Genomic DNA, 15,411 nt, shown 5'->3' with positions numbered 1-15,411 from the left:
TTATGTCATTTTCTGTGATATTTTACAGTAGTTTCCGTTTTTTTATTGGCCAATCATGCGATTCTGTTAACACGGAAATCATAGGTCCCTAATTTACCATGTGTGTGTGTGTGTGTGTGTGTGTGTGTGTGTGTGTGTGTGTGTGTGTGTGTGTGTGTAATTGGTGAATTCAGATGTGTAAATCTCAGCAACATCTGAACACATCAGAGTGAATATAGTCAAGTAAAGTTCTACACAAGTGTTTAAGCCTTGGTGTGTGTGTACACACACACACACACACACACACACACACACACACACACACACTGCTGTTCAAAAGTTTGGGCTCTATACATTGTTAATGTGGTAAAAACGTCTGGTTGTTAATAGAATATGTACATAGGTGTAAATATAAAGGCCCATTAACACTGTTCTAATGGTACATTGTGTTTGCTAATGGTGTTAGAAGACTATTGGATGATTAGAAAACCCTTGAAATGATGTTAGCACAACTGAAAACTGTTATATTTGGAATAAAAATCATTATTTCTAATCTCGTCAATGTCTTGACTTTATTATCTATACAGTTTCAAACTCTTTTGATTAATAAAAGTCTGACTTTTAACGGGAAACACAAACAAACTGTGTAGGTGAGGCCAACACTTTTTGTACTTTTGCACCTTTTGTTTCCACGTGAAAACCAAAACAACAGAAACACAGTTGTAAAGTGGGCGTGGCCTAAACATGTCAATGATCTATAATCAGACTATAATAATCTGACAGTAAACTCTCATCTCCACTTCCCCTCATCCCTCTGCTGCTGACCCTGAAGGCAACACTGTCTCTTTACGGACACATAATCAATCCCCCCCCCCCCCCCCCCCACACACACACACACACTTAAATACCCCCCCACACACACACACACACACACAACTTCCAATCAATTAGTCCTGAGATTTATAGGAGAGGGTGAAGTCAGGGGGGCGTGTTCATCTCCTCAGGGCCAATCAGATTAGACTTTGCCAAGACTTCAACACCAGCTGAATGACACTAATTAGCTGTGTGTGTGTGTGTGTGTCTCACACTAATTAGCAGGCCTATAGAGCGCCTCCTTCCTCACGACCATTTCCTCTGATAGTAATTATAAGGTATGTGTGATAAATTCCAGACCTCTCTCTCTCTCTCTCTCTCTCTCTCTCTCTCTGTCTGTCTGTCTGTCTGTCTGTCTCTCTCTCTCCACAGATAGAAGGAGACAAAGAGAGAGAGAGAGAGAGAGAGAGGTCATAATCTCATCCACAGCAGATTAAAGGGACAGAGTGATGAGTCCATCACTGTGAAGGTCAGGAGTTCATCTGATAAAATCTACACCAGTTTAAAAACACAATCAAACACCAGACTGTGCTCGACACAATATAATACGAGTGGATCATGAGATTATATAATATATATATATTATATATATATATATTATATTAGTTCTGTACATTTGAGAAGACGTGACCCTGATAATCCTGACCTTTGTTAGACGTGCAGAGAACATCAAGGTTCTTTAAAGCACAGATTATGACGATGTGAGGAAACATTTTGGAGACGAGTGACAGACGAATATCTCACAAATGACTTCTGCTTTGATTCCTCTAAATACCAAACCATGTCTCCTGGGTGTCCAAAAAGGGTTCTCCTATGTTCTCTATGAGGAGAACCCGAAGAACCTTATTTCTAAGAGCGTAGGACCACTGATATTTTTCCTCACAGGGCAATTGAGCGTCGAGTCTGTAGTGAACACAAATCAACGTCTTCTTTTCTCTAATATCCAGACAGCAATAGGCAGGATGGGTTCCACCAAGAACCTTTTTGGAGGGTTCCACCAAGAACTCTTTTAAAAACCTTTATTCAGGAAAGGGGTTTTAAAGGGTTCTCTGGATCAAAAATGGTTCTTACTGGAACCATTAGTGTTACCAAGAACCCTTGAAAAACCCTTTCTTCAGTAAAGGGTTTTTCAGAAGCAAATAATTCTGAAAAACAAATGGTAGAACCTCAGCCCTTGTAGAAGAACCCTTTTGGAACCTCTGAGAAATCTAACATCAAGTCTGACTCTAGAAAGAAAAGGATTTGTTCTTCCACGACGTTCATGTTGTTGTTGTTGTTGTCATCTCAACAACGTCACTCTCCATCTACATGTGTGTGTACATGTGTGTGTGTACATGTGTGTGTACATGTGTGTGTACATGTGTGTGTCGTCCACTGCCAAACATTACAAAGTGAACGTGAGCGTCACAGAACGACTCAGCGATGATAAAAGTGACCATAATTGACGTGAGAGAAGCCAAACGCTGAGTGAAGAGAGTTCAGAACACGACTGATCCAAGACAATCAGACGCAATTTCATTTTAAAAGTCACTGAAAACAAAGTCAGACGAGTTTTTGGCTTTGACTCGTCGCTACGATGGTGAAAAACAGTGTAACGGCGAAGGGAAAATGACAGCGTCCGTGTTTATAGGGATCTGGTACACAGTAAGACGCTGTTATTCTAGTCTCAGTGCGGCCGCAGAGACGCAGAGGCTGATTTACGACGCAAAGGAAAAGGCTTTGTTACCTGTTCCATAACCACATGAACACAGAGAGAAGCTTCCACAGGCGTTTATCAGTGCGGTCTGATGCTGGAACACAACGACTAACCAAAGAGAATCATTCTGCTGCCGTTTAAATCTGGTCTTTACCAACGTGAACTGACGATGAAAACACGTGGAAATAACCACGACACAAAACTACGTGTTGCTTCTTCAACTTTGGGGTGAATTCCAATTCCTGCTTAACCCTCAATCTCAACAATGCTCTCCCTCTAGTCCAAGTGCTGTCCTGATTATCGCCCTCAATATTGAGATTTTCCACCCTTGGGAGCAAGGGTTACCCAGAATGCAAGTTTTAAAAACTAAACAAAGTTCCCATACGGTGTAGCATTAGGTCGTGTAGAATAAAGTCCTAATTATTATTCATGCTTATTTTCAGGTTCCTGAACTCTTCCCGTAGCGTTTCCTTTTCCCTTCACACACTTTCATGGTGAGAATAATTGCGGCGCTGACGTCTGCTGGCACTGACCAATACTTCAGCTAATTAAACGTATATTTTTATGCTCCTTTTCCAAAACAAACCCTGAGTCAAACACTCTCACTGTAACTTTACGGCAAAGTGGAAGAGGATTAGGCTTCGAACCAAAAGAGTCAGGATCAGTCTGAGTCTGCAGAACCTCACCTTCACTTCACAGACTCAGACATTTCCTCAGAAGAGTCCAAACTCTGGAGGTTCGATTCAGATGAAACTGAAGTTCCTGCAGCAGATCAGAGAACAGTCAGGGCTATGAATGCTAACAGGCGAGCTAACCCTGTGCTTCCTCGATCATATTCATTGATCTTCTGTTGCCTCTGATTCCCTCTGCTTCATCTCCTCCTTCCTCTTTACTCTTGTTTTCATGTTAGAGTCACTTCCACTGCAGCCTGATCTCTGATGGAGTCTCAGACTCAGATCAGATTTCCAGTCGACTGAACGTTCAGATGCTTCGACGCATCTGAGGCATGTTGTTAAAGCTCTGTTACAGCATCTCTGAAGGTTCTCACAGACAACACTGAGACTCCTCGGTCAAATGGAGCTGAAATTTATGAAACATGAAGTCGGCGTGAGCTAAAACTTACTCAGCAAACATCACATATGCAGCTGTGATCGCTGTAGATCATGTTGTTCAGATCCTTATACTGTAAAGTGTTTATAAAGAGCTGTTCTAGTCTCCATGACCTGCTGCTAAACTACAGTTTAGACGTTCACTCATTCACTCAAGCCATGAAACGTGGGGTTAAAGTGGAACTAACCCTCTACGGAGCGCCCCCTACAGTTTGGGAGTACCTGTTTTTACGACATCATCCATCGTCTACGTCTGACTCCCTCCCTTTCCTCTCTCCTGACCATGTGTCGGCAAACGCAATCTGTGTAGCCATGTCCACTTCCACCTCCACCTTAATGTCCATGTCCCCTCAATGTCCACCTCCATGTCCATGTCCACCTTCACGTCCACCTCAATGTTCACCACCATGTCCATCTCAATGTCCATGTGACCTCCATGTCCACGTCCATCTCAATGTCCACCTCCACCTTAATGTCCATGTCCCCTCAATGTTCACCTCCATGTCCACCTCAATGTTCACCTCCATGTCCACTTCAATGTCCATGTCACCCCATGTCCACCTTCACGTCCACCTCAATATTCACCACCATGTCCACCTCAACGTCCATCTCAATGTCCATGTCCCCTCAATGTCCACCTCAATATTCACCACCATGTCCATGTCACCTACATGTCCACCTATATGTCCATGTCCCCTCAATGTCCACCTCCATGTCCACCTCAGTGTTCACCTCCATGTCCACTTCAATGTTCATGTCACCTACATGTCCACAGTCTCCCCTCAACAAGACATTTAAGGATCCCAAAGCTGTTCTTCTGAAGTCTTACTCAGTGTCACATGGACATGTAGACGTGATACTGAAGATGACCTCACGCTCTAGGGTTTCCACGTGATGAAGCTCAAAGGAGACGGTGGAGGGGGCGGAGCCTGCACCGAGGCCCTGACACAATAACACACCTACGACACACATGTGGAAGGTAAACACGCGTGTCAGAGGCCACGCAGCCCAGACAGATATGATGAATGACTGCAGGTTCCCACGAGGCCACGCACACACAACGCTGCTCGCACGGCGATGTGTGGTCGGCCCCGCCCCCTCCTCCTCCTCATCATCATCATCATCATCATCATCATCACAGCACAGAGAATCCCATTCACTGAGCGCCGTGTCATTACCAATCACAACAATGGCACTGTAACACCATACGTGTGTGTGTGCGCTAAGTCCTAGCATATGATCGTAGCTGCACATGAGACCTTTTTCCACATGTGAGTGTGATTTCAAAGTGTGTGTGTGTGTGTGTGTGTGTGTGTGTGTGTGTGTGTGTAGGGACATGACCTGACCAGAACAGCTGGCCTCTCTCTGTGTGTTTACTCAGCGTAACCATGGCGACGGCGCTCTGCAGACAGCATGTCTACGTTGGGGGATTTGGAAGTCATAACGTCGCTACCGCGCTAAGCTTCGCGATGCTACGCCGCGTTACCGTAAGCGGCCGACGCAGGGACGCGCCGACACGCTCGGCGGACAGACGTAAACTTCAGCGGTCAGAGGTTTGGAGCTGAAGACGCGAGGCTTCTGCTAATGACACCGTGAAGATGACGCAGATTATGTTTCTGTGTTTACGTCCTTCACCAACGCTGACCCTGGTCTAACATCTCTGATCCACAGACATCCTGAAGGTCTTTGTCCAGCAGCTACTGTGGATTTACTTTCAGACCGAAGAGGAAAAACTCCACACATTTCACCGGTCTTGTTCTACTCGGCTCTACATTCTTAGAAATGAGGGTTCTTCTACAAGGGCTGAGGTTCTACCTGGAACCATTTGCTTCTGAAAAACCCTTTCTTGAAGAAAGGGTTTCAAGGGTTCTTGGTGACTCTAATGAACATTTTGATCCAGAGAACCCTTTAAAACCCCTTTCCTGAATAAAGGGTTCTTGGTGGATGGTTCTACCTTGAGCCAAAAAGGGTTCTCCTATGAGGACAAGCCGAAGAACCTTACATGGTTCTACTTAGCACTTTTATTTCTAAGAGTGTACTTGACTCTGTGTGGGTATCAGACACGCCCTTTTCCTACTACTTCATAGAACCTCCTCATCCAGGTTTCTCTGGATCTACTCGTCAGCACAGGAACGTCGTCCTGGTTCTGGTGTTTGTGTCATGACTCAGTGATTTGGTCCAGATTTGTCATTCACATATAAACAGAAAAAGCAGCAGGAGATCATCTGGGTCTGGGTCATAAGATCAGTGGCATCAAGAGGACGGACTCTCCTCCATTGGTCCAGAACTTTTTTCTTCTCTGGAGAACGTCCAGAGGTCTTGACTTCTGGCTCCTCACATGCAGAACATGTCCATGTCCATGTCCACCTCCATGTCCATCTCAATGTCCATGTCCACCTCCATGTCCATCTCAATGTCCACAATCTCCCCTCAACAAGACATTTAAGGATCACAAAGCTGTTCTTCTGAAGGTCTTGACTTCTGGCTCATCACATGCAGAACCTTTGGAGAACAGAGCTCCAGAGGTCATGTGACCCGGTTCGTTTACATCGCCATGACGGCAGGAAGAGTTTCTGCTAAAATGAACAATGTCTTTCCCACTTTTAAGTTTTTAAGTCAGTGATCACTGGATCAGAAGCTCCATCTTCTCTGTTTCCCTCCCTGTTTCTGCATCTTCAACATCTTCAGCTTTCCTGCAGACGAGCAGTCTGACATATTTCCTGGTTTATACGCTGACGTCTATGAATGTGGACAGTGTTGCATGATGGGATTGCTACTGTAGCTCTATGTCTGCAGAACGTCTCTCCAGATCTCTGCTAAGCAGACTCCACTCCCACCTGTACACCAGCCTCTTCACCTCCTCCATCATCATCCTCTCTCTCTCTCTCCATCATCTCCGCAGCAGCTTCTCTCGTCTGTCGTCTTTAAAACAAACCGACGAGAGCAGAATTTCCTCTCCATCTCTCAAAGTGTCAAATCCTCCCGACGGCTTCCACTTCCCTCTTAAAAGCCGCCTTTAGCTAACCTTTTTCTTAGCTCCGGCGATTGCGGTTTTCCAGGCTGCGTGAGCGTAAACAGAGATGATATCAGCGACGTTCCCGACGTTTACAGGAGTCACTGAGATGTTGTGGCGTGTTGAATTATCCCGTTCAGACTGTGGAAACATCTCAATGAGCGGCTGTTCACCACGTCCAAACACATCATCGCTCTATTGTGTGCACTGACTACACTCACTGACCCGAGACCATCTGTGTGTGCGTGTGTGTGTGTGTGTGTGTGTGTGTGTGTGTGTGTGTGTGTGTGTGTGCGTGTGTGTGTGTGTGTGTGTACAGTATGGAGGAAACTGGATCTGGTGTGGTGTGACAGAGCAAAAACCTGGAACGTTCCTTATTCATCAAACATTTGGCTCAGTATTTGAAAGGGTCAGTATGAAATTCTCTCTCACACACACACACACACACACACACACACACACGCACACAGGTTCTCTGGTATTTTCATGGTTCTCTGCAGGAGAACGTCGTCATTCTCAGGTTTGGGAAACACATTTCTAACATTTAAGGAACCAAACAATAAATCAATTAATGGAGAAAATAACTTCACTGCAAAAACTGAGCAAAAGTTTTCCACTAAAAAATAATCACATGTTAAGAAAAGGATTAGTGTGTGTATATTATAATACATTCTAAAGGTAAAACATTTTAAAGTCAACTTAAATAAGAAGAGGAACTCATTTTAAATAACTTATCACAAGCAAAGATTCTACCATGAAAGAAGGAAGTTGAACCGTTCTCAGATTTGTCCACTTTTCTCTTGTTTTAATTTAACTAAACTACAAGTGAACGTGATCACGATCGTCTTATTTCATCAGCGCTGACGAACGTTCATGTTTGCAGGATTTTTTAAGTCTTTTAAACTAAGAAAACTAAAAAAAATCCACGTTTGGAAAAGCATAGCTCTTATTGTGTAACTCTCTCACACACACACACACACACACACACACACGGTTCTCTTCAGCTGGTCTTTCTTGACTAATGCCACATTACAGCGTGGACAGAGAGGCAGAGACTTGGCCTGTGATCAAACTTCTCTCATGATTTGAAATACTTCAGTTTGCGTAGCCCCCCCCACCACACACACACACACACACACACACACACACACACACACACACACACACACACACACACACACACACACTCCTCCGTCTCATTTCTCCATTCTATCGTTCCTGTTTAGTTTCCCTGAGCTAACGTTGTTCTGTGGGTATATGACAGAAAAATGACTGAATGTCTGCAGATATATGACTGATGACAAGCTCTGTGTGTGTGTGTGTGTGTGTGTGTGTGTGTGTGTGTGTGTTCTTGTAATTGCGGCATACTGAGGACCAGTGAGGGTTTTCAACAGAGTGAGGACATTTTGGCCGGTCCTCACTTTGTTTTCATTCTAATCACTTTCTTAGGTTGCTATAACATGATATACTCAATTTGTCAAAAAAAAAAAAATCAAAAATCAAAAAATTTTAGTTCAATTTTTTTTTTTCAAATTTTGGACGACATAGTATAGTATGATGTTTTTGTCAAATTTTGGTTCAGGTGACAGGTTAGAGAACATGACGTCTGTGAGGTCCTCACTATGACTGAAGCACAAACCTGTGTGTGTGTGTGTGTGTGTGTGTGTGTGTGTGTGTCTCTCACAAAGCTCCCCCCCCCCCCACAACAATTCCACAGTCCTTTAATCCTCATCACCAGTGACCCCCAAAACCCAGCCTTCAATCTCTCCACACACACACAGTCTTACGCACAAGAGACCACACACACACACACACACACACACACACAGAGAGAGAAAGTGAAACAATTTTGTTGCTCTTTACGTCAACAAACCATCACACATACATGTACGTACATCTATGTACATGTATATACGTACATGTACATGTATAGAGTGTGGTTTGTTGTTTGTCTGGATCATATGTAACACATTTCCTCAGTACAAACATCACTGCTGATGTTTGTACTGAGGAAATTGGAACAGACAGGAAGATGGTTTGGATCATGTGTGTGTTTTATAAAACGTACAGAGTGAATAAAGAGCATATTTTGTGTTTATTTATTTACGGAACATCTTATGTTCAAAGTATAAAACGGTGTGTGTGTGTGTGTGTGTGTGTGTGTGTTCCATATTATCCTCTATACTGGTTTACTAAAGTGGTTTATTTTGTGTTTTGATGACGTGTTTGGTGTATTTAATATGTAGTTCTTACATTGTTTTTATTGAAAATACAGGATGTTATAACTGCAGACATGAAGAACACATGAACAAGTGTTCACAGCAGAGAGAAGAAGAAGAGACCGACTGCCAAATAATGAGCTGTTATCTATATCCATGGACAGACCGACTACCGAATTGCGAGCTTTTCTATACACCACCAAGACTGACTGCCAAATAGTGAGCTATTCGATATACCACAAAGAAACTGACTGCCAAATAGTGAGCTATTTGATATACCACCAAGAGACTGATTGCCAAATAATGAGCTGTGCTATCCATGAACAGACTGACTGCCAAATAATGAACTGTTACCAATATCCACCAACAGACTGACTGCCAAATAATGAACTGTTACCAATATCCACCAACAGACTGACTGCCAAATAATGGACTGTTACCAATATCCACCAACAGACTGACTGCCAAATAATGGACTGTTCCCTATATCCACCAACAGACTGACTGCCAAATAATGAGCCAAATCAATAGTTATAATGTGTAGTGAGCCTGGAGAGGTGGAGGTTATAAGAGACAGACAGACAGACTACCAAGTGTGTGTGTGTGTGAGTGTGTGTGTGCAACAGCGACACTCCCTCCTTCTCTTTTGTTCTTCACTGAGTGAACGACAGTAAAAGCATCTTCCTGCGACACATGAACACCAGATCTGTGGCTTCATGCTCCTTCAATCACACACACATGGAGCAGCTCTGCACACACACACACACATTAAAAACACACACACACACACACATGTCGATGAGCCGTCTCAGGCCACAACACCTGCCGTCAATAAAGTGCGAGTGTATTGATGATGGACGTGAGCTGATCCAGGGTCAGATCACAGTACTGAGACCTGAACCACGTCCACATGTGAACGAATGACAGGACGAACTGAACGAGGCTAACGAGGCTAAAGAGGCTAATGAGGCTAAATCACACAGACACAGGAAGTGAGGACCATCCTGATAAACTACACAATCAATCAATATCAATAACTCTGATTATAGAGACAAACGGACCGATGATGGACAGACACACACACAGACAGACAGACAGACAGACAGACAGACAGTCAGACAGACAGTCAGGCAGACAGACACTGACTTCATCTCCAGGATCTCTCCCAGCTGTTGCCGTCTCTCGTGGCGCATGTTGCTCAGATGTCCGTCTCGCTCTCGCAGCGACTGCTGAGTGGACGTCAGACGCAGTTTGGTGGCGTCCAGCTCGTGTCGCGTCTTCTCCAGCGCCCCCATCAGGTCCTCCAGCTGTTCAGGGTCAGACACATCACACACACACACACACACACACGGGTTAAACCTGAGTGAAAACACACACACACACACACACACGGCCCTGCTGCCATCTGTCAGAGGTGTTGACCAAATCATCGTCAATTTGATATGAAAGTTTGATTTAACACTTATGCAGGAGCATGCTCTCTCTCACACACACACACACACACACATATGGAAGTGGTACAGCACTTATTTCTGAAGGTGTGTGTGTTCTTGTACTTGAGGCATACTGAGGACAAGTGAGGTGTTTTTAACCAACAAAGTGAGGACATTTTTACAAAGTGAGGACATTTTGGCCGGTCCTCACTTTGTTTTCATTGAAATCACTTCCTTAGGTTGTAAACATGTTATATTCTGTTTTTAACACAGCTCCTCAATTTAGTACAAAAACCCATTTTCCAGCCCTGGTGTTTCACACACTTTTTGCTCCGGGGCTCCACCTGCAGACATTTTATGGTACTGCACCCAGTAATTCTTTATAGATGTCATTCATAAAGTAGATATTTTGTAATTGTGTTGATTTATAAAGTGGAAATGCTGGTCCTCACTTTGTCACCTCTTTTACCTGGTCCTCAGTATGCAGCAAGTACAAGAATATGTGTGTGTGTGTGTGTGTGTGTTAGAAGCCTGTAATTGAGGTGAGACGACAGGAAAAGGACAACGCTAACATCTACGACGAGGATAATTTCACCTCACTCTCAAGTGCGTGAGTCGACTTCAGAGCAGGTGAGAAACCACTCAATGACACACACGTACGCACACACACACACACACACACACACACACACACACACACACACACACACACACACACACGCCCTGAAGCCACACAGGTCTGTGTGTCCAAACCTGGGCGTCTGACAGACAGGAAGTGACCTCGGGGCGTCATTATCCCAGGGCAGGAAGTGTCTAATTGTCTAACAACAAGTACTTCACAACAGGATCCAGCAGCAGGCGTGCTCAGACAACGTAAACACACCGTAATGACGTGATCGTAGGACAGAATATCAGCTCTGTTCAAAGCTGATATTCTGCAAATTCATGGGTGTGAAGGAAACGAAGGGAATGAAAGAGAATAAAGGAGAGAGAGAGAGGAGGAGGATGAAGGAAGGACTCAGCAGGAGGTCAACGGGCCTCTTTTATGAAGGAGCCAAATCGTTCACACATTTTCAGGACACTTTCCATCTCGGCCGGTTCTCTAGGTGTGTTCCACAGATGTGAAGATCATGTGCTGCTCGTGAAGATCACACATGGACGATGAGAAGAAGAAGAAGAAGAAGAAAAGATGTTGGAGGCCGTGGGGAAGTGATAACTTCCAGTCATAACTTCACACAAATCAAAACCGAGGCACAAACGTTTGGAATCTCTTTCTCCTGCAAACAACAAGTGAACATGAGAGCGTCCACCAGATCACGGAGACGTCCAGCTGTCCAGCATCACGCCATCGTCATCGTCATGTTTGATGTCTGTACACAACGCAATCTTTTCATGTCCACACACACACACACACACACACACACACACACACACACACACACACACACACTCTTGTACTTGCTCCATACTGGGGACCGGGTAAAAGTGTTGACAAAGTGAGGACCAGCATTTCCACTTTATAAATCAACACAATTACAAATATCTACTTCATGAATGACATCTATAAAGAACTACTGGTTGCAGTACCATAACATGTCTGCAGGTGGAGCCCCAGAGCAAAAAGGGCTGGAAAACTTTTTCGATTTCTTTATTTTGGTCCAAAATTTTACAAAAACGTCATACTATACTATGTCGTCCAAACTTCGAAAAAATCTTTGACGAAAAAATGTTGGTCCAAAATTGGACAAAAATGTCATACTATACTATGTTGTCCAAAATTTGAAAAAAACAATTTGGGTTCAAAATTTGAAAAGAAAAATTTTGTCCAAATTTGACAAAAGAAATGTGTCCAAAATTTGACAAAAACGTTGTACTTTACTATGCCGTCCAAAATTTGAAGAAAAAAATTGGACCCAAAATTGTTGGTCCAAAATTTGAAAAAAATTCTACTATACTATCTCATCCAAAAAGTGATTTTTTTTTTTTGCAACCTATGGAAGTGATTTCAATGAAAACAAAATGAGGACCGGCCAAAATGTCCTCACTCTGTAAAAATAACCTCACTTTGTTGGTTAAAAACCCTCACTGGTCCTCAGTATGCCCATAGTACAAGAACACACACACACACACACACACACACACACACACACACACACACACACACACACACACACACACACACACACACACACACACACACACACACACACACGTCCATCAAGCGCTGCCGGCCTCATTCTCCGGTTAACTCCACCGCCCAGACTCGCCCTCGCCTCACAATCACATCATTAAGAAGGAATACAATGAGTTTTAGTGAAATTAGGGCCCTGATCAGCTTAGTCCAGCCTGTGCGTGATAATTTAGCTCAACTTCAAGGCAAAGCCCCCCCGACCAGGCTAAGACTGACCCAAAGCCCTTTGGAGTCGCTAAGCTGATTGGGAGCTCAGAGCTAACGGGGGAAAAACCAAATCCCCTCTTGTCCATTTGGGTTTCTGTTGCTGGTTCAAAGGCTCGGTTCAAACGCTGGACAGAACGTTGAGACAAAGACGGAGACGGAGCGAGGACATCGTTAAGGAACGACAACGCAGGAATTAAGAGAGAAGACGGTCAGGACAGGGAGGGGTGGGGGGGGAGTGACTCAGGACATTTACCCATGATCCATTTCAGCTCTCAGAGTATTACACATCATGAGACTGATTACTCTGGAGGGTGAGAATGTGAGTCAGGGTCATGTGACGTCTCAGGAGAACCTGTCCTCGTCTCTGTGACCTGCAACAGTTCAGAGAAACTCTTCATGTGCTGACGGAGGTTTTGTCTGTGGTCTGGACTCTGGATCTTCAGTAACCTGACCAGTTCTCCTGGGGTCAGCCAGTGTTAAAGCATCACAAGTCGGGGAAGGATTGTCCTGATTGGCTGCACACGAGTAAAGCTGAGTCAAAGCTGAGTCATGCACCTCCGTAACACCAACACAACGCTGACAGACGTGAATAAACTTTACTTTGGGACACGTTAGTGGATTGTTGAAAGTGCTTTGACGGACACAGAACCATGAGAACAATAATGGTTTGGCTTCAGTCTGCAGAGAGAACTGGGTCAAACCAGTGCAGAGGCTCAGGTTCAGGGATGAACAAGCTCTTTCTGGACTGATGAGGCTTCTCCATGATACAGTTCTAGCATGACTCAGCATGACTCAGCATGACTCAGCATGACTCGGCTCATTGAGAGAACCTGGTACCTGGTGTTTTCAGTTCCTGCTCTGACGAGGTTCAGCTCAGCCGACACTGAAATGTGACGTCAGACAAAAACGACTTGATCCCAAACTGGCGTTCACAGGCGTTTGAACGCAGATTCTCGTAGAAGTCTGAACAGACACTCTAGGACATCTAAACGCAGATGCTCACAGGCGCTCGCAGACGTCTGAACGCAGACGCTCATAGACGCTCACAGACGTCTCGCTCTGGTCCTAAAGCTTCTCGCCTGCTCTCGTGTTACTTGTGGCTCGCATAAGTAATGCAAGGTCATTCTCATTTAAATGCACACTCACACCAGGAGGAAACACACTCCCTCACCATGTTTCTCTTTCCCACCACACACACACACACACACACACACACACACACACAGATAGTGGACCATGCAGAGGTTTAAAGCAGAAAGGCGGTGTGTGTCTGTGTGTGTCTGTGTGTGTGTGTTTGTGTGTCTGTGTGTGTGTGTGTGTGTGTGTGTGTGTGTGTGTGTGTGTGTGTGTGTGTGTGTGTGTGTGTGTGTGTGTGTGTCTGTGTGTGTGTCTGTGTGTGTGTGTCTGTGCTCCATCAGGACTGCAGACTCTAAAGCTCTGTTAATGAATTCTAATTACATGCACATAAAGTCAAAATAAGTCAAACATGTGCTTACATTTGCAGACATGCAACGGAAAATGAAAGAAGGATGACGCAACTCTTATTTTCTGTTTCATAAACGCAGAATGGAAAGCATGTTTGTGAGCGGGGGGGGGGGGTTAAACCATGAGGCGTCCATTTTGTGATCCTAACTTCACAAAGATCGCACGTTCACGCCGCCTGCACCCACACGCTCGGCCACACGGGGGAGCTGCTCTGTGTGTTTGTATGTATAATTCTGTGTAATCAGGTAGAACCTCGCTCTGGGCCTGAACACGAGCGGCCTCCTCCTGCGCCCACAGCGCCTCCCTGTGGGCGGACGTGTTCATGCTCTCCCTCAGCGCCGTCTCCAAGTCCCTGATCCGCTCCACCGTGTCCCGCATTGCATCCTGGGAAGCCAAGAGAGGAGGAAGCTGAGGTGGGAGGAGGAGGAGGAGGAGGAGGAGGAGGTGGTGGTGAAGGCAAAGTAACAAAAAACCAGGGAGAGAGTTTTCTTGGTTTGAATATAAATACAAAAATAAATAAATAAATGGTTTCGTGCCGAGGAGAATTTGAGAATTCCTCAAAAAACGGAGGTTTCTTCAGCCGAGACAGAAGAGAGCGATAAGTCATGGAGTGTGTGTGTGTGTGTGTGTGTGTGTGTGTGGCCTCGACACCTGGTGTGAGCAGGAAACAGATCCTTTATCCACACTGAGCCAAAGAACTGTAAAAGAAAACAGTTAGAGAAAGAATAACCTCACGCCCACAACACTCGCTCTTTCTTCCTCTCTTTTCTTAAATTTCCCCTCTGACTCCGAAAATGTTGACTCATCTTCAGTTTCACACGTTTTCTGGCAGCAGAAACAGCAGCAGCTTCAGCTTCAGCAGCAGAAACAGCAGCAGCAGCAGCAGCAGCAGCAGCAGCAGCAGCAGCGTGGAGACAAAGGTGGATGAGGAAACTCTTCCAAAGCTCAGTTCAGAGTAAAGTCCTGATTCTTTGTCGTCAAACAGTCTGATTTATTAATGTTTGAATGATGCAAACAATCACACGAGGAGGAGGAGGAGCTAAAAGATCATCACGTTAGAGCTCCTGCTGATTTATGGTAAATAATGTCAGGGAATGACTGCGTTCACACAGGGAGAAGAGTTTGGTTAGAAGGTTCCTGCACACAGGAAGTGATGATCCATTTGAGGTCACGTCAGACTGAGGAAACACCATGAGAGTCCAGAGA

The 15,411-nt window shown here is 44.7% G+C and overlaps 1 protein-coding gene across 1 annotated transcript in view; it reads right to left on the bottom strand.

Annotated features, from left to right (window-relative positions):
• LOC310931723 (ERC protein 2-like) overlaps window positions 1-15,411 on the bottom strand; it is a gene marked incomplete at both ends in the record, with an annotated part of 151,206 nt that overhangs the window by 45,436 nt on the left and 90,359 nt on the right. Inside the window, 2 exons of the mRNA XM_083894954.1 lie at window positions 10,032-10,196; window positions 14,458-14,613. Coding sequence (XP_083751080.1) covers window positions 10,032-10,196; window positions 14,458-14,613 — 321 coding nt within the window. The remainder of the gene's footprint in view (window positions 1-10,031; window positions 10,197-14,457; window positions 14,614-15,411) is intronic.

The sequence above is a fragment of the Microchirus variegatus genome, assembly GCF_963457635.1.
Source record: "Microchirus variegatus genome assembly, chromosome: 9".
In the NCBI taxonomy this organism is placed as follows: domain Eukaryota; kingdom Metazoa; phylum Chordata; class Actinopteri; order Pleuronectiformes; family Soleidae; genus Microchirus; species Microchirus variegatus.
Note: the sequence above shows the minus strand (reverse complement) of the source record. Positions and strands in the feature narration are given on the sequence as shown.